General features: G+C 44.3%; 1 protein-coding gene across 1 annotated transcript in view; it reads left to right on the forward strand.

Annotated features, from left to right (window-relative positions):
- The window catches only part of adgrb3 (adhesion G protein-coupled receptor B3), a gene marked incomplete at both ends in the record, with an annotated part of 259513 nt that overhangs the window by 227942 nt on the left and 6539 nt on the right, over positions 1-25032 (forward strand). Inside the window, 8 exons of the mRNA XM_083775051.1 lie at positions 6259-6328; positions 7805-7871; positions 11994-12097; positions 15686-15784; positions 16725-16896; positions 17543-17638; positions 18786-18825; positions 24633-24947. Coding sequence (XP_083631177.1) covers positions 6259-6328; positions 7805-7871; positions 11994-12097; positions 15686-15784; positions 16725-16896; positions 17543-17638; positions 18786-18825; positions 24633-24947 — 963 coding nt within the window. The remainder of the gene's footprint in view (positions 1-6258; positions 6329-7804; positions 7872-11993; positions 12098-15685; positions 15785-16724; positions 16897-17542; positions 17639-18785; positions 18826-24632; positions 24948-25032) is intronic.

The raw sequence follows: 25032 nt of genomic DNA on the forward strand, positions 1-25032 counted from the left end.
AACAGTGACATCTGCTGGCAAATCCCATATTAACATATATGGGATTTGCAGTAAGTGATGTCACTTACTGCTGGCAAATCAGAGCACCTGTTTGAGCCAGAAAACCCCAGATCACAGAAAATCTACTGAATGTTAAAAGTTCATGTTTTTTGGGTGAAATTGAGATTAGAAAACCTAAAAAAAATAAGAACAATTCCAAAACCTTTTTTTTAATGTCACAATCCCTTTAATGCACACACTTCTCATCCTCATATTTTGGTTTTCACTTTTCGTGTCACGATTGAGTCTTGTTCCCGGCGATGTTCTTTGCCGTGTAATGTTCATGTATTTTACCTCCAAACTCTCTGAGGGTTAGAGGGAATGGCCTGGTCTTCTCCTAGCGGATTTGCAATGACCTTAGGTCTGATAAATAGGGTCCGTTTGGATCACAGCAGAGCCTCATTCATCCAGAACCCTCGGGAACAAGAGGTCGTTCAGGAAATCCAATGTATCCGGCAACCAAATAAAATGTAACACACGTTTACCGAAACACGGACACGTCATTAAGCATAGTGTCGGTTTAATTTGCAATGCTTGCGTACTTTAAGTTCTATCATGGGAAGGAATGCTCATAACTAACCATGTAACATAATCTATATCTGTGGGTTAGGCATATTGATGCAGCTCTCATTAGTTGGTTTGGAAGCCTCGGGCTGAAATAAACAAGGTATTGGTATTGGTCAGACTGCGGGTAACAGGCTTTAGTTCCAACATACTATTGATCCGAAACCTCAATCGCTAACCGAACCATAACCGCAAGCACGGGAGCAGCGCATTTTCGCATCGCATCGCATCGCATCGCATGTCCCCTGCACGCTTCGGACCTTTGGTGTGTCGGAAAAGCGTGCTCACCCCCAGACTGCACGATGCTGTTAAAACATTTAAAACTAAATGCTGCATTAACAGAGGAGTTCATTCAGACGTCAGGGAACGTCTTCTAAATCCTAAAGCTTCGTTTATGCTTCACCGTGCGACACCACGTCCTATGCTGGGAAAAAACAGCAGATCTGTAAGCTCACTCTCATTCGAAACACACTCGACGATCTTTTTCGGCGTCCAACTCCGTCACAGGTGTAAAGTGTAAATGGGGCGTTAAGAGTTTAATAAAAGAAAAGAAAAAAAGGGGAGAGAAATCAATGTCATTATGACAGCCCACACTCACTCTTCTGGTTACCTAGCAACAAACGAGGCTCTCTTAGTTATCGCAGTGTTACTATATGCTGGAAAATATGTATACTGTGTATATATACATGTATACAGTACAGTATATCATGCAATCATTCAACAATCAATAAAATGAATCATGCAGCTGCAAAAACATCAAAGCAAACCTTAACTACTCAGGCTCCATCTATACTGTATACACAGTATGTTGGTAAGATGAAGCACGCCGGTGAAATCACCCCTCAACGACAGACACACTAGGGGTTGGAACATGCGGGTGAAATCACCCCTCAACGACAGACACACTAGGGGTTGGAACATGTGGGTGAAATCACCCCTCAACGACAGACACACTAGGGGTTGGAACATGTGGGTGAAATCACCCCTCAACGACAGACACACTAGGGGTTGGAACATGTGGGTGAAATCACCCCTCAACGACAGACACACTAGGGGTTGGAACATGTGGGTGAAATCACCCCTCAACGACAGACACACTAGGGGTTGGAACATGCGGGTGAAATCACCCCTCAACGACAGACACACTAGGGGTTGGAACATGTGGGTGAAATCACCCCTCAACCACAGACACACTAGGGGTTGGAACATGTGGGTGAAATCACCCCTCAACGACAGACACACTAGGGGTTGGAACATGTGGGTGAAATCACCCCTCAACGACAGACACACTAGGGGTTGGAACATGCGGGTGAAATCACCCCTCAACGACAGACACACTAGGGGTTGGAACATGTGGGTGAAATCACCCCTCAACGACAGACACACTAGGGGGTGGAACCTTAGAGTATATATATGTATAGAGAAGGCACCCAGAGGAAATCTTCAGGCGAAATGGACATAGTGGCCGAATGAAGGTATTGCAGCCTGGCCCCAAACACATGAACGCGCTGTCCGTTGACTATCATTGTACACGTTCACGACGGACGACGCTCGTGCGCGTTCAACGGCAGCGCGTTCATGTGTTTGGGGGCCACTCACCATTGCAATCCGTCCCAGAATGCACTCTGTTCCTACCAGGAAGGAGGAGTGAATCCGCCTCATGCGCTTTTGAGCAACTCAATGCAAGTGGATGGGAGGAGAACTCGGGTGTCTTCTCTATAGATATATACTCTATGGGTGGAACATGCTAAGATGCACAGCAGAGAATATGGTGGATACACAAGCTCACAGTAGGAGCTATTTTCACTATTTTCTTGCTCTTTAATGGACATGGAAAGTACCTGCCGGGATCTGTTAATCCATTCTGGACTGAGGTCGATTAAAAAAAAAAAAAGGCTTCTAAATCCTAACATTCTTTTGAAAAACCTATGTTTCTATATGTCAGTGGTGCTCAACCTTTTTCATGTCAAGGACCCCCAGAATGGCCCAGGCCGTAGCGTAACGGTCTGGGCACCGGACTGGTAATCCAGTCACAGTGTGCCGCGGGTTCGACTCCCGGACCCGACACGGCCTTTACTGCATGTCTTCCCCCATCTCTCTCCCGTTTCCTGTCAGCCTACTGTCTGTCCCTTAAAAAATCAATAAAAGGCGTAAGCCGCAAAAAAATATCTTAAAAAAAAAAAAAAAAAAAGGACCCCCAGAATTATCTCTATTGGGCCACAGACCCCCCCCCCCCCCCCCATCTCAAAATATGCAGTTCCAGGGACCCCCCCCCCCCAGAAGCAAAGATTTTAATTAAAAAGGTTCGCTCGGAAATATATATTCAAAGATTTGCACAACATTTTTTACGACTTTTCAAAAATAGCAGACCTACAAGCTCGTAGCGCGCCACTCGGTGGCGCGCTACGAGCTTGTAGATCTGCTATTTTTTCAATAGCTAAAGCATAGCATAATGCTAACACCAAAAGGGGTTCGCGCTCAAAATCGATTAAAGCCTGTCCTCGAGTGTAGCATACTGTATAACGACACGGTAAATTGCTCCATCTCTGTTCAAATTCAAGGATAGCAGACGATGCCCTTTCAGAACGCACAGCGTCCTCATGGAGACTCAGATCTGAATTGGCCTTGCAGTGTGGTGGTTACGGTCACGGACGTCCATTTTTCGTCCATTTGTAGTGTACTTTGTACTGTATGTACGCTCTCAGGGTTAAATTAGCACAGAGGAAGAAGCACTTTAGGGTGTAAATTCCAGTAATATTCTAGTTCATTTCAAGGACCCCCAGTTTGATATGCATTAAGCCACACAGACCCCCGATTGACGCGTGCCTACAGTATGTCTACAGTATAATAATAATAATTTTTATTTATAAGGCGCCTTTCAGGGCACTCAAGGTCGCCGTACAGGTTAAAAACAGTACAAAAACATAGTTAAAGAACAAAAACACAGCTTGTATGTCTACAGTATGCATGTCTACAGTATATGCATGTGGCGTATTTAACTCTGGGAGCGTTCAAATGGAAACAAGCCGTGTTCACGGGTCAATTTGTTACAATCCGGGAGTGTAAAACAAAAAGCCTGGTGGTCCCGAAAGGCTTTTGAACACAACCGTTGAAACTAAAGACCAGTGGCCTGCAGTATACAGTAACAGTATACAGTAACAGTATACAGTAACAGAGTATGCAGTGATTTATGTGATCATCTGAACAATAGGAACGTTCACCTCTGCTGAGGTGAACGTTTCAACAGCAAAAAAAAAAAAAAAGCGAAAAGAGATTTAATTATTTTCTGCGAATCAGATTCTATAACCGCAATCCTAGGTGGTTGAAATTCGATTCATTTTTATGTTTAACCCATTCTGACCGGGCACCCATTTTGGTGTTGGCATCATGTCGTGCTTTAGCTATTTAAAAATAGCAGATCTACAAGCTCATATCGCGCCACTGAGTGGCGCGATACGAGCTTGTAGATCTGCTATTTTTTGAAAAATCGAAGAACGACTGACATTTTTTAGAATCTGATCTCAGGTCAGAATGGGTTGATCAGACCAGTGTGTGTCCAGTGGAAACCTCGTATAGAATCTGATCTCAGGTCAGAATGGGTTAAGATCTGTCTCAGTCTGGCCACCCTGGACACTGAAGCCTTGTGGTTGTAAATGCATCGTACAACAACAACAACAACACAGCCTAATGTTAAGCATTACTCACGCCTGTGTCGTTTTACGCCGTTACCACAGCAACCCAAGCAGAAAATAGACCCAGCCATGTGTGAATAATAATAATAAACAAATCCGATCTGAACGCTTGTAAATTACAGCTTGTTGACGACGGTCAGTCTTAAAGATTGCCTTTTCGGAAACAAATGTTTTTGGTTTATTTCTGCAGGCTGAACAAAGCCATAGGAAAGCCTCCAGGAAACGGCTTTCATCAAGTGGCAAAGTGTTAATATTCTGACTACACACTGCGCGTGTGTGTGTGTGTGCGTGTGCGTGTGTGTGTGTGTGTGTGTGCGTGCATCACGGCTGGAATGCAACAATCCATAACACTGATCCATGCTAAAGAGGCCAAGACAGCGAGAAAGTCTTCTCACTGGGAAACAGTGATTTTGTACTTGCTGCGATTTTGTCTGAGCAAAAGTGAACTGCAGTCAGTGTCCATGATGCAGGCTGTAACAAAATGCATCCTCTAACTGTATATTCTTTTCTTTTCAAAATCCTTTTCTTTTCGTTTTATAACAGTATGGGTGTCAAGTCACAGATTCATAGATATGAAATGATTTGTGCTGAAAGCAAAGTGCTCTTGACTCTGCAACCTATCATCTGAGCTGTAAAGTATTGAAGAGTATGATCATGATACTACATTACATTACATTTGTGTATTGAATTTGAATTTGTGTAATAAATATCAGATTTTAGTATCAGTGACTGAGGTAAACAAACTGTACTGTATGAATCACAGAGATCGTGGGCAGACATAATGAAAAGACTGTTATTGTGCAAAACATGCTCCTTCAAGACAAAAGAAAAACATTTTCTCCCCTTCAAGTCCCAACTTAGTAAAGCCAATTCCCCACAGCCTCTCTACAAGTACTCCATCTCTGCTAACCCCCACAATCAGTCACTGGGAGGGGGAAGAAAGCCTCAGGTCTCCTCCCATACCCGGGCCAACGGTGAAAGGTCTCACTAGGGGGGGCGTATCGCATGTGGAGGTACACGCTATCCCCCCCCCACCTCCTCCCTCCCCTGAACAGGCGCCCTAACCACTTGTGGGGTCGTGGGATCATCAATGCAGCGACCTAACTGTATATTCTAACCCATTCTGACCCGAGATCAGATTCATACGAGATTTTCCACTGGACACACACTGGTCTGATGAACCCATTCGGACCGGAGATCAGATTCTAAAAATGTCAGTGGTTCTTCGATTTTTCAAAAAATAGCAGACCTACAAGCTCGTATCGCGCCACTCGGTGGCGCGATATGAGCTTGTAGATCTGCTATTTTTCAATAGATAAAGCATAACATGATGCTGACACCAAAATGGGTGCCCGGTCAGAATAGGCTAATGAAGTCAATCTACCTGTAGCCTCCTCCTCGGTACCCAGGCTTTTATTTCTGGTCACATTCGGCTCAACAATGCAAGCCTGGGGGGAACAAGACACATGTCCTGGTCTAGGACATGATGTGTCACTCCAAATTTGGTGACGTCAGTGTTGTCTGCTGTTTTCTACCAGGGAGGGGAGGGGAGGGGAGGGGCGGAGGCGTGCAAGGTTGGGCGCTATCAGAGCGATGAACCACTATGATCCAACGCCGTGATCCAGAACCGCTATACCAGAAATCACGGTGGCTGGGCCAGGCTAATCTACCTGCGATTAATTAGACATGAAAAGGAAATGGTGGTTCTCACAGTCTGGCACCGGGTGCCAGGGTTGGAAAATGGTTGACTGCCCAACTACTTAAACCCTTTTATATACTTTTTGCTGTGCAACAATTTGCGACAGTAGACAATCTACAAGCTCACACAACGCATCGCATTATGATGTGTTGTGAGCTTGTAGATCTGCCATTTTTGAAAATGTTTGGATGCCAGGTTTTCACCACCCACTGCTACACACCCTAATACAAACTGTTCTTTCTCTGTCTCTGTTTTCTCTTAAAGGTTTACCAGCCTTGGTGGTCGCCATTTCAATGGGATTCACCAAAGCAAAAGGCTATGGGACCCCACAGTAGTAAGTCAGTCTTTTGGTTTAATCTTTGCTTATATATCTTGGTTTATATCATCACTGCATTCAGCATACCAGTGTTTCCCAAGCTTTATATCTGCGACCGGGTACCAGAATTGACCACTTATTTAACCCATTCTGAAAATGTCTGTTTGAAAATGACAGTTTTCTGAAAAAGCTATTTTTCTATGTCAGTCGTTCGATTTTTCAAAAATAGCAGACCTACAAGCTCGTATCGCGCCACTCGGTGGCGCGATATGAGCTTGTAGATCTGCTATTTTTCAATAGCTAAAACATAACATGATGCCAACACCAAAATGGGTGCCCGGTCAGAATGGGTTAATCCCTTATTGAATATTAGCAGATCTACAATGCTCTACAACAGAGGTTCCCAAACCTTTTCATGCCAAGACACCCCCAAATTTACACTAATTAGCCTGCGGACCCCCATTTGAAAAGATATGCCAGGGACCCCCATAAGAGAAGATTTTTACGGCTCTAGCAGTGACTCTCAAACCGTCTAACACTAGTATGTCTGAGAGGTCATTTTGACCGTTTTCTTTTTTAGATTTTGAAGTTTATTATCTTTGCCCATGAAGCTTTCAGAAGGTTGCCCTTTTTCAAGGACCCCCAGTTTGACATGCATTAATAGTCTACGGACCCCACATTTAATGGCATTACTATCTGTGGGACCCCCAATTTATATTGTAAAATCAATGTTAATTTAACTCTGAGAGTGTACACATGGAACCAAATGGAACCTTATGGCTCTATAACTGTAAATGGAACCCAACGGTTCCATTTGGTTCCAAACTGTCATTTAGCTGGGGATCCCCTGTAAACTCCCTCAAAGACCCCTGGGGGTCCCGGACCCCACATTGGGAACCACTGCTCTACAACACTCACAACCCGCCAAGATGCAACGTGTTCTGAGCTTGTAGATCTGCAATTTTCTACTATATATAGTTTTTTTTATTGTAGGAAACATAAAAAGGGACCTTTTCTTCATCCATAAACACTGCCAGTACGGTGCGGTATACAGTGAATGAATGCAGTATTAGACTCATGCCAATACCCATAGTGCTGTGTGCGGTAAAAGTATATCCTACAGTATACAAAGCAAAATTGTTGTGAACCTCATTCATCAAATAATGATGAATTACGTAGTTGAGGTAACAGGGGTACCTGATACAGCCCGACAAGAACTCAATCACTTAATTTTTTTAACAGCCAGGGTCCCAATTAGGTGCAGTCGTTTCCCCGCAGCACGCACAGTGAATAAACAATTATGCTTAAAACCTCTTTAGCATTATATTACCCTGTGCAGCTTTTTAGAAATAGATCCATGACACATGTGCGACGGCTCCCTTGACATTTGAGGCAGAATGGGATTGTGTACTTGTGTGTGTGTGTGTGTGTGTGTGTGTGCAGTTAATGACATGCCGGATGCTAATTTCGTCTTTCCTTTTCGCTCTCTTGCAGCTGCTGGCTGTCTTTGGAAGGAGGTCTGCTGTATGCCTTTGTTGGACCGGCAGCCGCCGTTGTGCTGGTAGGGCTTCTCAATCTACAAAATAATGTCTTTAAATCCTGACGGTTTTATGAGAAACCTATGTTTCTATGTCAGTGGTGCACTGGTGAGAAACCTATGTTTCTATGTCAGTGGTGGACTGGTGAGAAACCTATGTTTCTATGTCAGTGGTGGACTGGTGAGAAACCTATGTTTCTATGTCAGTGGTGCACTGGTGAGAAACCTATGTTTCTATGTCAGTGGTGGACTGGTGAGAAACCTATGTTTCTATGTCAGTGGTGCACTGGTGAGAAACCTATGTTTCTATGTCAGTGGTGCACTGGTGAGAAACCTATGTTTCTATGTCAGTGGTGCACTGGTGAGAAACCTATGTTTCTATGTCAGTGGTGCACTGGTGAGAAACCTATGTTTCTATGTCAGTGGTGCACTGGTGAGAAAGCTATGTTTCTATGTCAGGGGTGCACTGGTGCTCAGACGATTTCATGTCATGGACCCCCAGAATGATATGTATTTGGCCGCAGACAGCCATCTCTAAATATGTTGTTCCAGGGAACCCCAGAAGCAAATATTTCAGTTAAGAATAGTCTGGATTTTCGGTGGTTAGGTGACCACCGAACTACAACATGACGTCACAAGCCGCGCTCCAGGCCTTCTCTGTTTTTACTCACCAACGCTCAACGTTATTTCAGCTCCGGTGGTCAGCTCACCACCGGAGCGGTGGTCACCTCACCACCGGAGCGGTGGTCAGCTCACCACCGGAGCGGTGGTCACCTCACCACCGGAGCGGTGGTCACCTCACCACCGGAGCGGTGGTCACCTCACCACCGGAGCGGTGGTCACCTCACCACCGGAGCGGTGGTCACCTCACCACCGGAGCGGTGGTCACCTCACCACCGAAAATCCAGACTATGAATAGGCCTTAAGGACGCTGGCATTGACTCATTGTCTGTTCGCCGCTTCACCTCCTTTCTTTCAAGAAAGAAAGCTGTATAATTTTTTACCATGAAAGGCTATATATTTCAATTACCGGCTCTGAAAAAAATGTTTTACAAAACCTGGGGTCCGTTTATGACATTCACAAACGGTATAGTGTGCCGTGCCTATGCCTCGGCCACGCCAACCACAACTGGAACAAATTCTGCTCTGCTAGTAAAATCTGCTTTATTATTTTTATTTTATTTTTTGTAATTATGTATGCATGTATTTCGTGTATAGATTTATGTATTTTCCGACTATCCATGGGATTGTGGGTGGGATAGGGGATGGAGTTTTATTTTTTATTTTCATATTTGATATGTCTCTGTTTAACCCATTCAAAAAAATGTCTATTACATCCTGACAGTTTCATTATTAACCCATTCTGACCTGAGATCAGATTAAAAAAATGTCAGTCGTTCTTTGATTTTTCAAAAATAGCAGACCTACAAGCTCGTATCGCGCCACTCGGTGGCGCGATACGAGCTTGTAGATCTGCTATTTTTCAATAGCTAAAGCATAACATGATGCCAACACCAAAATGGGTGCCCGGTCAGAATGGGTTAATGCTTGCCCCTGGGTTTGTCACAAAACTTTAATAAAAAGATTTTGAAAAGAAAGAAAGGCTATATATAGTCAGCAAAGGAATAGTACAACATTTGTAACATTTCAATCTAATACCCAATTGTGGTGTTCTTTTTAATCTGGTGAATAGCTAAGGATATTTACCAATTACATTACGTTATTTAACCACATCAATTAGAGACTTTCATAGACGGTGTGTATTATATTTACACCTTCTGTCAATAAACAATACTCTCCCCATAGCCACCCAGGAACACAACTTGCACTACTTAAAATGCTTTCCCATGCTATATGAACGCAAGTTGGTCCTGCACATTGCTGCTGTGTTCGTCTCAAAACTGTGCTCCATTTCTCTGCTGTGCTGCTGTTCTGGGACAAGTAGACAGATGATGAATGTGGGTCAGACACGTGCTGTTTACAAGCCAACTCGAAGCCACAATGCGCCTGGAAACACCTCGCCTCCCAAGGAGGTGTGAAGCTTCATTTAAAAACTCCACCGCACGCCGCCGGCCGCCGCTCGCCAAGAGGAACAGATCTTTCCAGCTTGAAGATCTGTTCATTTTTGGCAAGCGACATAATCGTTGTGCTACAAACTATGCACTAGGCTTAACCCATTCTGACGGGGCACCCATTTTGGTGTCGGCATCATGTTATGCTTTAGCTATTTAAAAATAGCAGATCTACAAGCTCATATCGCGCCACCGAGTGGCGCGATACGAGCTTGTAGGTCTGCTATTTTTTTTAAATCGAAGAGCGACTGACATTTTTAGAATCTGATCTCAGGTCAGAATGGGTTCATCAGACCCAGTGTTTGTCCGGCGGAAACCTTGTATGAATCTGATCTCAGGTCAGAATGGGTTAAGTGATGAGATTTGGGTCTATCCCTGACACTTCTTACAGGGTGTATACGCCTATATGTGTATGCAGACACAGTATGTGTTATGAAAACATGACATGGAAGCTCTAAATGGGATGAGAGATAGTTCACACGCACACGAGTCAATTTCACCCAAAAAACCTGAACTGTGAACATTCAGTGGATTTTCTGTGGTCTGTTTTTAGCCTGTGTGTCGGGTCACATGATGTCACCATCCTCTATTCATCAGCCCCTGGGGGGGGGGGGGGGGGGGGGGGCAGAGGCGATGATTGACAGACACAGCATATCCACTGAATGTTCAAGGTTTCAGGTTGTTTGGGTGTAATTAAGGTCATAATCATGAAGTCTAAAAGTAAAAAAAACAATGAAAATGAATGTCATGAAAGCTTTATATCAGTTTAGTCTCTTCCTGAATCTTTAGTCTGAACTAAACTACAGCAACACAAATGAATCCAAGCGAAAAGCACAGCACATACAGTATCTGCTATACTGCAGTTCCATCATGTGGATTAAGCTTGTTAAACAGGCTTAGTATTTATATCGATATTCGTTATTTTAGCTGGGCTAGATTAGTTTTGAGTCCCGTTGAAAGCTGGGTGTAGGAAGGCTCCCTGAAAAGTCTCTGAAAGCACAGATACATCCTCAGTCTGCTCAGCTCTCCGTTAGCACCAGGCACTGATAATAGCCTCCAAAAAGGTGCCTTTGAAAAAAGAGGAGTGATTCTTGTCGGCCAGATCTTCCCCAAAGGCTGCCATGTTGGCCTTATTGCGCGGTGCCTCATCCATTCATGGCCTGAAACGGATGAGGCTACAATCTGGAAGATCGTCTATTTTCAAATGGCCAAAATATATATATATATATATATATATATATATATATATATATATATATATATATAGGGCTGCGGAAGTGTTTAATGTATGTTTTGTAATAACAATCAAAGTAACTATAGTAACAAAACTTTTCAAATAAATGTAGTGTAGTAAAAGTACAATATTTGCCTCTGAGATGTAGTGGAGTAGAAGTGAAAACACTGGGAAATTGGAAATACTCAAGTAAAGTACAAACACGTCAAAATTGTACACTACCCTAATGTACTTAAGTTACTTCACACCACGGGGAAAACGGAGGAACGAGTCTCTGCAAACGAATGACCTGGATTATTTCCCTGTGAGGACCGTCTCAGCCCAAGGTTTTTATAAATAGCTCTGGCTGTGTGTGTAGCCGTGTGATTAAAAAACACTAAATGTTGTTTGTATTCCCCGACAGGTCAACATGGTGATCGGCATCCTGGTCTTTAACCCATTTTGGGCGGGCACCCCTTTTGGTGTTTTAAACATTATGTTATAATTTAGCTATTGAAAAATAGCAGATCTACAAGCTCATAGCGCGCCACCGAGTGGCGCGCTACGAGCTTGTAGGTCTGCTATTTTTGAAAAATCGTGAAAATGTGCCTCAAATTTGAAAAAAAGAAAATTTCAGAACGAACGTTTTTAACTCAAATCTTTGCTTCTGGAGAGGTCCCTGGAACGACATATTTTCAGATAGGGGTCTCGGTGGCCAATTACAGATCATTTTTGGGGTCCTTGACATGAAATATTGAGTGATATAGGCCTAGAAACATAGGTATTTTAGAAAACTGTCAGGATTTAGAAGGCTTTTTTTATTTCGATGTTAGGCCTAAATGGGTTTGTGTTCCCCGACAGGTCAACATGGTGATCGGCATCCTGGTCTTCAATAAGCTGGTGTCCCGGGACGGCATTCTGGACAAGAAGCTGAAGCACCGCGCCGGGTACGAGCCACAACACAGGTTGGCACCGCTGTTTTTACCCCCCTAAATGTTTAGCCCACGATTGTTGTAGCCCATTTTCTTTCACCCAGTGTCAATTACCGAATGGCTATAATGCAGTGGTTTTCAACCTTTTGTTCAACCATTATTTATTCTGCATTTGAGCCACGGGAACCACCTTTTGATGAGATTTAGCCTATCAGATCTATAGATGTCGTAAAAGTTTGTCCACAAATCCATGGTATACCATAGGAGAGATAACAGGAAAACGTCGATCAAAATAGCCATTCTTCTACATTCTCTAATTGTGTAGACTTCTTGTGAATTAAGTAATCCAGGTGTTTAACAATAATTTAACTTTTGAGAGTAAAATGTTAAAGATCTAACATTGGTTACCAACTCTCCATCATTTAGCTGGGGACCACCTGGAACCCCCTCAAGGACCACTGGTGGTCCCTGGACCACTGGTTGAAAACCACTGACCTAATGTAATCCTGGGCTCTATACACTCCATCTGCCAACCTGGGGAGAGCAACGGACAGACCTCATGCTTCCTTCTATGCATGAGGAGTCCAAGCTGCTTCTTTTCACCCGGCAGACACATTGAAATTCTACTCGGTCTGTGTCTTATAAGAGACACTTCAGAAACCTGCCTACCAGTGACAGCATTAAGCTTTTTTCTTTTTTTCTTTCTTTTTTTTTTACAATTTCAATTTATTTATTTTGATGTGTATATCAACGCAAGAACAATGGCTTCTATTATAGCATGCTAACTTACCAGAAATAGAAAGACTTGTTTAAGTTTGATTCCCCATCGACAATGTCACTGGTAGGCAAGGCACGTTCAGGTTTCTGAACTGAAATTTTGGGAAGAATTCTGGGCTGCGACTGAAAAATGGGTCCCGACCCATTGTTTGAGAAACAGCGCCTCACTAAATCACATTCATTTCTTTCCCCCCCACCCCCCCCCCCCCCACCCCCCCGTATGGAAATCTAGACCCCCTTCTTCTGGCGGTGGAGTGAAAATTAGAGGCAGATAAACATAAAGAGGTCAGATCTCTCATGGGAATGATCTGGCATCGTCTCTTCTTGGCAGAATCAGTCCAAGACGCACATCCTTTTAACAGCCACATGCGTCCTGCCGACTACGCCCGATATTATGGTGATGAGGGAGGGGGGGGATTTAGGCTACTGTATGTTCAGGCTGGCAGCCCCAAATCCAATTGGCCAGCTCTGCCCGTCTCAAAAATCTGATTTCTAAAAGATGTATCTTGGTCTGCACGCTCGCTAAGCCACACTCGAGTCGGATATCCAACTGTCCAAAACGCCACTGGCAATGCGGGCAGAGAGACACTGTAAACCATGTTAACCTGAGAGCTACTGTAGGATTATGGGAGAAATATGGAGAAAATATCTGCTGTGGCTGCGGCGCAGAACATTGTTTTAACCCATTCTGACCGGGCACCCATTTTGGTGTTGGCATCATGTTATGCTTTAGCTATTTAAAAATAGCAGATCTACAAGCTCATATCGCGCCACCGAGTGGCGCGATACGAGCTTGTAGGTCTGCTATTTTTGAAAAATCAAAGAGCGACTGACATTTTTAGAATCTGATCTCAGGTCAGAATGGGTTATATATCCTTCCCCTAAAACATCCGGGACAACGCTACACCAAACTATTCTTCCTTCTGGCTCCCAAACTGTGGAACAACAAACTCCCCATTGCAGTTAGAACTGCAGACTCACTTGGCATTCCCATTTCCGGGACAGAGTGGCATGCGTAATGCGTCGGAATAGCGGGTTTCAGAATGCCGGTGTGTAACCCTCCTAATCTTCCGCCTTGGCTTAATCTGAAGACTCATGCACCTCTTCAGACTCCACATTAGCCCGTAGCACTTGCCCGTAGCCGTGACAACCTTGAAGGCTTATGCAAAGGTTAAAATGTAATTTAGATAGCATGATAGGCTAGACTTTAGAGATGGAGTGCCATGACTTTTGACCATAAAACATGATCATCAGGTATTATTATAAATATAAGGAGGAAGACATTTTTCAAAAAAAGTGTACAGTATTTGTTAAAATGTCGTTTTTATGTGGGCACCCCCACCAGTTCATTAAGTATGCCTGGTTTGCCTGGTGGGTGGTGATGGGTGGTGATTCACCTGAACTGAAGCCGCACCCACAGCTATAGTTGTATGATAAAGGGGGAGGGGTTAGGGGAGGGGCTGATAATGTGATGTCAAGGGTTTGACTGTCAAGGGTTCAGCCTCCAGGAAGAAACCCTAAATACAAAGGGAATACATCAAAATGTTTTGTGCCAGAAGAGTGTTCTTCAAACACTTTCAGGATTTTCTGAAAATGCTCAAAAATAGCAGATGTACAAGCTCCTAGCGTGGCACAAAAAGTGACACCCTGTGAGCTTGTACATCTGCTATTTTTGAACAGCCAACATATAAAATATGGATAAAAGGGGCTCAAATGCATTAACACATTCTGCTGGGTGGGTACCCCCTGGAACCCCTTCAAGGACCCGTAGGGGTCACCAATGCTGTAGAGTCGGATGGCAGGTTATTTTGTAGACCTGGCATCCTATAGTGCAGTGGTTCCCAAACTGTGGTGTGTGCACCCCTTGAGGTGCGCGACATGAAAAGGCTAATGGCGGTGCTATGTTATTTTAAATATATTATGCCAATATATGGCAAGTATATGCAGAATATAGCCTATGCTGCATATATATATATGCCATGTTCAGTAGGGGTGTCAAAAAAATCGATTCGAATTACAATCGCGATTCCCGTTATGAACGATTCAAAATCGATTCATAATTTCCAAAAATCGATTTTATTTCTGGTTAGTTACAGGAGTTTTCACTACATGGTGTTTATAATATGAAATGTAAGCTCACCCTAACCCTCACCCTTACAGTAAACATCATGTCTTCAGTCATTTTCAAGTTAATCACTTCAGTTGGCTGGAGTAGATTGTGATGAAATCCTATGTATTGAATCAAGAATCGTTTTGAATAGAGAATAGTTTTGAATCTGGAAAAAACATCTTTTGAATAAAAAAAAAATGTTTTTGGAGAATCGAGAATCGTAAAATTGAATCGTATCGTGACCCCAAGAATCCGAATCGAATCGAATCGTGGGACACCCAAAGATTCACAGCCCTAATGTTCAGGTTCATATATGTGGATAAATAGGAAATATATGTCTCTATATAGCATATGCAATTTATATTTCCATGTGGGGGGTGCATCAGCTAGGTTGGGAGGTAACAGGGGGTGCAGGGCCAAAAAGGTTTGGGAACCGCTGTTATAGTGTGTATAGTTTCAATGTATACATTATAGATGTACTGTTAGACTGATGATTGGTTCTGGGTTTATCTACTGTATGATCCTAGATTACTGTCTATGCATTTGACGCATTACCTTGTGTTGACCTTGCTTACTGTAAACCGCACTGGATTAAGAGCGTCTGCTAAATACCTAAATTGTACATTCTGTGGCCTTTTGTAAGGCCTTGACGTCAGTAGGACGGCGGCGGTATAACAGTCAGTATACTCTGCAGGAACTGTTTGTCATGTTGTTGTCGTTTCCGTGTCCCACAGACAGATGAGCGAGCCGCACACAGGATTAACGCTCAAGTGTGCCAAATGTGGTGTTGTATCAACAACTGCTTTGTCAGCGACTACAGCGAGCAATGCAATGTAAGTGCCAAGCGTCAATGTCTCCCGATCAATAACACTACGGCGATACTGCACCGCCGCACGGGGCGTGTGAGTGTCTGTCCACGTGCACTAACATGATACCTCAGCGCTTTCTGAAGCCAGGGTACGTTAGGCAGGCTGTATACTGTAGAGCAATTCTTTTTGCTCAAGTCAACCCCTGTAAATTACTTTTCCATCCACGGCACTGCTAAATCACAGATCATTTTCAGAATCTTACATCACATTGCGGTACGTAAATATGCAAGTCATTCCCCACAAGATACAGTATGTCACAGAGGAAACTTGAGAGAATATCTGTTACATTATAGAGGGTACAGTAATGCACGTGATATCATCATACCCGCAAAGTTATGCGAGAACGCTTACTAAGTGGCAAATAACTACTTTCTGTGTCCTTGACAGTCCATACATCAAACAAAAGTCCCATTCACCAAAAATAGCCGATCTACAAGCTCACACAACGCATGTTGTGATACGTTGTGTGAGCTGGTAGATCTGCTATTTTTGGTGAAGAAAGTTGGCGTAGATGAAAACAATAACAATGCAACTCCGTTTTACCAAGTGCAGAGGGTTTACTATAAGTGATTGAACTGTGAAGTGATGGTGATTAAATTACAAATATTATTATTATTAGTAGTACTACTATTGTAAGGCATCCCTAGATTTGCGTCAAGGCACCCTAGGGTGCTACGACGCCCACTCGGCGGGGCCCCCGCTGAGTTCCAGAGACATGGCTACACTATGAATGTGTCACAGTGAAAACGCCCTCGGGGTTATTTTGGTAGAAGTGATGATGTGATACAACAGGGTTGAGAGACGTACAGTACTAGACCTTGACCTTTAGTATGTATTTCTGTCTCCTTTTATGTTGTACGTTCCCTCCTTTCATGTCTCTCTATGTTTATTTGCGTCTCCTCAGGGCCTCCCTGTGGAGTTCGTGCGTGGTCCTACCTCTGTTGGCGTTGACCTGGATGTCTGCGGTGCTGGCCATGACGGACAAGCGCTCCATTCTCTTTCAGATCCTGTTCGCCGTCTTCGACTCCCTGCAGGGTTTCGTCATCGTGATGGTCCACTGTATCCTGAGGAGAGAGGTACAGTACGCAGTCTGAGCCGCCGTGCAACGCCATTATAGAGCCCCCCAGCAATATAGTATAGTCATCTGAAATGTTTTAGTTTACACTTGGCTGCATGCTGAAAATAGCCGATTGTAGCTTGTAGATTTGCTATTTTCCGCTATGCACTAAAAGACAAGTATAGTTGTATGCCTATACAATTACTTGTCTTTGTGTTCTACTGGATCTCTTCTCCACATTTCATTCATTCAAATAAATTGACGAGCAAAACAAGGAAGTGTTGTGGCTCTGGCTCGCTCGCTCTGGTGGCGCAAAGCGTAGCTACTTTTGTGAATTTAATAGTTTTATTAGGATAATATTGCTATTATGTTTGTAACCGTTTTAGAAAAGCAATAAGCCACTCGAGGCCCCAGCTTACCGGGTATTTTACACTGCCTGGGGGGTAGAAGACCCTCCGCTTCGCGTCGGGTCCACCTACGCCCCCAGGCAGTGTAAAATACCCGGTAACCTGAGACCTCTCGTGGCTTATTGCTTAATTATATAACTTCCAACTATATTATTTTGACATTCAGCAAGTCTTTGGCGCCACCGATCATACCGGAACACATTTCTAGTTTTGCATTAAACCAAATATATATAAGTTGTACCGTCCCTGTGCTCATAGGTACAAGACGCTTTCAGATGTCGTCTCAGAAACTGTCAAGACCCAATCAGCGGAGACGCCACCGGAACCTTCCCCAACGGCCACGCTCAGATTATGGTAAGCAGAGTCACGCCCCCTCCCCCCCCCCCCCCCCCCCCCCCATGCAAGCATTATTAGATCAGTTTTCATTTAAAAAGACCCACAGCACTGTGTAGTGTTCCGTTACACGGTTATTTATGATAACCACACAGCTTTTTGTTCTCCCACAACCTTAATTTAACCTAATGTGATTTTTCATTCTTTATTATTCCGTTTAATAATATCTCCTCTCCTGGATAGGGGGGTATTGTGGTCCCACGGGCTTATCTTTTCCCCCAAAATAATCTGTCGGTGCAAAACCGCAATTACACGCAGGGTAGACGACTTGGCCCTCCGACAAATGGGCCAACATCCATTTTATTTGGTTCTCTTCTTACGCACCCCCCCAAGTCCCCCGTCTCCGTTTTGGTGCAACGCATTGTTCGTGTTTGACGTGGCATCTTTCTCATTTCCCCGTTATCCCCCTCGGGGGTTGAGGCCTCGCCTACGACCGCCCACCCCACCCCACCCCCCACCGGTCGACCCGTACAACAGTATTGCGTGCCCAAAAAAATAGCCGATCTACAAGCTCAGAACGTGCTGTGGCCACCACGCGTTATGAGCTTGTAGATCGGCACGTTTTCTTCTTCTTTTGCCATGCAAGTGCCGTGGCACACCGAAACATAAACGGGGCTTTAATAGAGCAGTGTTCTCCGGCTGACCTTTGAAATGGGACACACATCTCCTCCATCTAGCACAACGCCAGCGGCACAGCATGGCTATGATCTGCCATTAGTATTCTAATATCCCTCAGATTTTAAATCATTTTCACAGTACTAGGAAATGGTGTCAGAGGACGCCGGTTCAATACAGTCATTAGCAAACGGAGAAGAAGCGCCAAATGCTTTCCAGACGAGCAGGCCTTATTTATTTTTAACTGCAAGCATTTTTTTTTTTTTTTTTTGCATGGGTGTCTAATTAACATAGAGGGAGCAGAGACGAACGAATGGACCTGTATAGCTTTTTGCATTTGCCCAGTCAAGCACTTACATTAACAAAAGCACTTACTGTAATGCTGGCTTGTGTTTTTTTTTTTATTGATGCCTCATATGGTACAGTACTACAGCATACTGTAGATGATGTTATTTGGAGCAGCGGTAACCATTTGTCTGTCTTGTACCAACAGACCGACTTCGAGAAGGATGTGGACATCGCCTGTCGATCAGGTAAGGGCCGTAATGGTCTCCCTGTTAACGAGGTCGTTAACCCATTCTGACCCGAGATCAGATTCATACGAGGTCTCCACTGGACACACACACACTAGTCTGATTAACCCATTCTGACCTGAGATCAGATTCTAAAAAAAAATTATCAGTCGTTCTTCGATTTTTCAAAAATAGCAGACCTACAAGCTCGTAGCGCGCCACTCGGTGGAGCGCTATGAGCTTGTAGATCTGCTATTTTTCAATAGCTAAAGCATAACATGATGCTAACACCAAAACGGGTTCCCGTTCAGAATGGGTCAATATGCAGCTGCCTCTAAAAGCCTGCGACAGGTTACAGTGTAGGGTAGGCCTCGTATGCATAGACCCCAGGGGACCCCCACAATGGGACCATATAGGGTTCATGTGGTTAAACAATGATACATAATTATTACTAATATTATTATAATATATAATGCTTTTCGTAGTAGTCAATGTTGCTTTACAAAACAAATCAAAGAGTTAGCAGGGAAAGCACGGAAATGTTTTATTCTCTCTGCTATCGTAGCAGAGAGAATAAATGTCCGCCTAAAGCGATGGGGCTCTCAGGTGGGCGGGGAGAGGACCGACTGTGGGGCTCTCAGGTGGGCGGGGAGAGGACCGACTGTGGGGCTCTCAGGTGGGCGGGGAGAGGACCGACTGTGGGGCTCTCAGGTGGGCGGGGAGAGGACCGACTGTGGGGCTCTCAGGTGGGCGGGGAGAGGACCGACTGTGGGGCTCTCAGGTGGGCGGGGAGAGGACCGACTGTGGGGCTCTCAGGTGGGCGGGGAGAGGACCGACTGTGGGGCTCTCAGGTGGGCGGGGAGAGGACCGACTGTGGGGCTCTCAGGTGGGCGGGGAGAGGACCGACTGTGGGGCTCTCAGGTGGGCGGGGAGAGGACCGACTGTGGGGCTCTCAGGTGGGCGGGGAGAGGACCGACTGTGGGGCTCTCAGCCTCAGGTGGGCGGGGAGAGGACCGACTGTGGGGCTCTCAGGTGGGTGGGGAGAGGACCGACTGTGGGGCTCTCAGGTGGGCGGGGAGAGCGTTCCACAGTTCGGGGGCGACCGAGCAGAAGGCCTAGTCACCCATTGGTGCGTAGGTTGGTCTTTGTGGGTTTGAGGAGGTTGGTGTTTGAGGAGCGGAGGGAGCGGGTTGAGGATTGAAGGGTGACAAGTTCCTTAAGGTGGGGGGGGTGTTGCCGTGGATGCACTGGTGGGTTAGCAGGGAAATCTTGTATTCAGTCCGGAATGAGATGGGGAGCCAGTGGAGTGAGCGGAGGATGGGTGTGATGGGTGTGAAGGTCGCAGTGAACTATGGAATCGTGCGTTGTTTGTCCGTCAGTGTATCACTCTCAAACTCCCCATACATGGGGAAAGTCCCCATACATGGGGAAAGCCCCCATATACTGTGCCCAGGTATCACTATGGCATCATCAGGGATGATAGTAAATCATGGTGATGATAATTGTTCTGGAATAATGTACTAAACTAACGACTTTGACAAACCATGAACATAGTCACTATTTGTATTAAATTCTCTGTAGGTCATTTCTTCTTTCTTTATCGCCGTGCCAACGTGCTGCAGGTGCTGACCAAATAGTGCACGATTAGTTTTTTAAAGGTTTTATGACATTCATTTTCATTTATTTTTCTTTTTTCTTTTAGGTTTTATGAATTACACCCAAAAAACCTGAACTTTGAACATTCAGTGGATTTTCTGTGGTCTGAAGTTTTCTTTGGGGTTTTTTGGGCCTTTTGAGCTACAATGAAAACAGGCAACACAGTGAAAACAGTGACATCTGCTGGCAAATCCCATTGACATAAATATGGGATTTGCAGTAAGTGATGTCACTTACTGCCGGCAAATCAGAGCACCTGTTTGAGCCAGAAAACCCCAGATCACAGAAAATCTACTGAATGTTAAATGTTCATGTTTTTTGGGTGCAATTGAGATTAGAAAACCTAAAAAAAACAAGAACAATTCCCAAACCTTTTTCTTAATGTCACAATCCCGTTAAAATGGAGATCGCCCTTTAGTCTAACATCTTGGCTGTCTCCTTTGTTTGACCGTCTGGAGGTGTGTATTTCCAGACTGGATGCACTTCAGGCAAAATAATTAATTTGTTTGGGCTAAAATCATTCTTACAGGTTAATATCAAGGACAGGAAAAGCCCACAGGTTATACTTTACAAGCCAGCTCACTCTCTACGTGGTGTAAACTGTTGTAAAGTAACCAAGTACGTTTTCCCCAAGTACTGTAGTGTACAGTACAATTCTGAGGATATATATATATATTTCTTGGATGAGAGGTGGATGAGAAATGCGATGAGACACATTTTTTTTAAATCCTTTTATACATTTTATACATTTGAAAACATGTGAAATGGGACATAATTAGACTTTTCTACTTTTGGTACGTTAAGTACATTTTGATACCAATGCTTTGATTGGACAATTGCAGATCTACTGTACTTAGCCACAACACTATTTTTTTTGCGCATTTCTTGGGTGGGGAGAAAATGTGTGCAAATGTTGGCCTATCATGACATGCCCAAAATAAGGAGGCCAGAAGGTTGAAGTGATTAATCATGAAGGTTATTCATTTCCACCACAAATATCCCGTAGCCTCATATTCGACAGTATAGGGCTATTAAACATCATATTATACTGTGTATTGTTGCCATCGGGGAGAAACGTCATATCTCCATATTTAAACTTTTCGTTTTGTTTTAGGTGTTTAAGTAGGAATAAAGAGCCAATCTACAAGATACAACCAATTCACAGTACCGTAATAAAGGGATTGTGACATTAAAAAAAAGGTTTTGGAATTGTTCTTGTTTTTTTTAGGTTTTCTAATCTCAATTGCACCCAAAAAACATGAACTTTTAACATTCAGTAGATTTTCTGTGATCTGTGGTTTTCTGGCTTAAACAGGTGCTCTGATTTGCCGGCAATAAGTGACATCACTTACTGCAAATCCCATATATGTCAATGGGATTTGCCAGCAGATGTCACTGTTTTCACTGTGTTGCCTGTTTTCATTGTAGCTCAAAAGGCCCAAAAAACCCCAAAGAAAACTTCAGACCACAGAAAATCCACTGAATGTTCAAAGTTCAGGTTTTTTGGGTGTAATTGAGGTCATAAAACCTAAAAGAAAAAAGAAAAAGAAAAATAAATGAAAATGAATGTCATAAAACCTTTAAGAGCTTGTGACCAAATAATAACTATATTTGATAGACTTTGATAAACTAAATCCCATTTTGTGGAAGTAACAGCTTTGGAGATGAGAGGTTTTTACCCGACAGCGTGTACAACAGTATAATGTATTTTTAGTTCGTATAAATTGTGCATCTCTTTCCCCCGGTGGACACACATCGTTTCTCTCTCCCGGGTCCTCCAGGCTACTGTACGTACATGCAGCAAATTAAGCGGGAACAAAAAGAACGCTTAGATTTTTTTTATCTCATGTTTTTTTCCCGTGTATAGTCTTGTGTGAGCCTTTTTTTGTAAATTGCTCCCTCCTGGTTCAAGGCTTCAATGATGATGAGAATGCCCTCGAAAAACAAATCAACAGTGGAGGTTCTTTCCTCTGATCAGAGAGGCGGAGGCGGCGTCCTTGTTTTTCCTTCTCTACAAGGTGACCCTTTAACATGCAGGACACTGAGACGAGGTAGCGTTTTCACAGACGGCTTCTAGTGAGGGAAAATTACTCCCAAGTGCAGATTTTATCTGCATGTATTTACCAACTTTCAAGTCTCCATTCCTAGTAAAAAAAAAACTCGGTAGTGCCGTTTTTCTCTTCTCGTCTACACCAAAATCTTTTTAAACAAAAAATAGCAGATCTGAAAGCTTTCGATCTTGTGGGCGGTGGTGGTGGCTCAGGGGTAGCCTGGTTAATAAACCAGACTGAATCAGCCGTTGGCAAAAATAAATTGCCTGCCGGCGGATTTCGGTCTGGAGAGGCTCAATTGTACGCCCATTTCCTACACCAGAGAATGTGGGCGGCCAATCGGGACACGGTATGCAATATGGGCGGGTTTTGGTACAGTGACTTTCAATGCCTGAGACCTTTGACTGACAGTAGCTCTGACCAATTGCTCAAAGAGAAAATGTTTCCCTGGAAATGAAATCCAAGCTGAGCCTCCCCAGACTAATATCTCGCGGTCCGTGCAATATTAGTCTGGTTTATTAACCAGGCTATCGGGGGTAGAGTGGCTGGATGGTAACCGCAAGGTCGCCAGTTCGAACCCTGTGGGCTCCCCCAGACTTAGTGTCGAAGTGTCCTTGAGCAAGACACTGAACCCCTAATTGCTCCTGGTTGGTGCCTTGCATGGTTTCTGCCGCCATCGGTGTATGAATGTGTGTTTGAATGGGTGAATGTAATCTATGTAAAGCGCCTTGGATAAAGGCGCTATATAAATGCACCATTTACCATTTATTTACCATTTTGTGAGCATGTCATGTCATTGTAGGCGAAGATTTGAAGAAAAAAAAAAGCTGATCAAAAGCACGCAACACGTTGCGACCTTGTAGATTGGCTATTTCCGAGAATTCTCTCTTAAACAGGGTGTCAATTGTACTACAGTATGCACCGTTTAATATTCACCACCTGTTCTCTGCAGTAATGCTTTAAAGATATACAGTAAAAACTGAAAATCCAATTTTGAGAAATGTCCATTCAATCTGAATGCATATTGACTCAACTTATCTGTGTATTTGTCCATGTGGTGTTGCAGCTCAGAGACAGTATATCCTCGCTGTGAAAGTATATCTTAGTACAGTGGCTCTCAGGGTGGGGTCTGGGGCCCCACAGGGGTCTGGGGCCCCACAGAGGTCCTTCAGGAGGTTCCAGGGGTCCCCCCAGCAAAATGACTTCATACAGTTTAACCACTGTTAACAGTTTGACTGTTTTACACGCTTAACCCGCATTTTAATCAACCCCCCTTCACTGCCGAGATTGTTGTATTACCTTTAGAGCATACGCTGAATTATTTGGGCTTTTAATCCGCGAAAATCCAGCGAAAAAAGCTCCCTCGGTATGTTGTGATCCGAGCGCATCATCCACCATCTTGGTGCACCCGGAAGACGCACACAAGACTCGTCTCAATGAGGCGTTGCACCCCATGCATTTCCATTGGCCTCAATTTCCCAGAAGCCCTAGCAGCCCACAGCATGTGACGATTTCCGGTTTCGTCATCAAAGCGAATGCATCTAGTCTCTATCTCCGCGACGAAGACGGATTTTCGTTTTATTTATTACAATACAGCGGATTAAACACATAAAACAAAAGGCGGGTATAGCGGGGATGGCAGCGACAGTAACCTGGAGTAATCCATTCCCGGCACGGAAACTGTTTTAACCCTAAATACTTAGGCTTCAATAGCCGATTTATAAGACACGTTGCGAATTTGTGATGTGAACTTGATGTGAATCTGCCATTAAGTATGCGACACATTTTTTGGAATAGCTTAGAAACATTTTAACAACACAAATCATGCCATGGGGGTCCCTGGCACAAGAAGGGGAAAAAGAATCAGGTCTGTGTATAAGGAAAAAAAAATGTATATAAGGTTTATTACACCATAGTGGTGGACGTGACGTTTCAAGCCTCACGACCCTTCAGATGGGGGGGGGGGGGGGGGGGGTCCACAGCATAACAACACAAATCATTCATGGGGGTCCATGGCACAAGAAGAAAAATAAATCAGGTCCGCACACTGGAATAAGCTCCAAATCTTAAAAATGTATATAAGGTCCACAGCCTAAAGTGTAATTCTTTCCCCCTCTGCAGCTCTCCACAAAGACATGGGCTCGTGCCGCGCGGCCACCATCACCGGCACGCTCTCCCGCATCTCCCTGAACGACGAGGAGGACGAGAAGGCGCCCGAGGGGGGCGTAGGCGGCGGCCTCAACTACGCCACGCTGCCCGGCAACATCATGTCCAAGGTCATCATCCAGCCTGGGGGGGCGCTGCACATGCCCCTGGGAGGAGGAGGAGGAGGAGGAGGAGGCGTGCACGGAGACATGGGCGACGGAAACGCCGACATGCGCCGCACCGTCTACCTGTGCACGGACGACGCCATGCGTCAGAGCGAGCAGGACATAGGTAAGGAAGGCACTGTTTTTGACTTAATCCATTCTGACCTGAGATCAGATTCATACGAGGTTTCCACTGGAGACACATTGGTCTG

This window comes from Protomyctophum parallelum, assembly GCF_964188405.1.
Source record: "Protomyctophum parallelum genome assembly, chromosome: 10".
Classification (NCBI taxonomy): domain Eukaryota; kingdom Metazoa; phylum Chordata; class Actinopteri; order Myctophiformes; family Myctophidae; genus Protomyctophum; species Protomyctophum parallelum.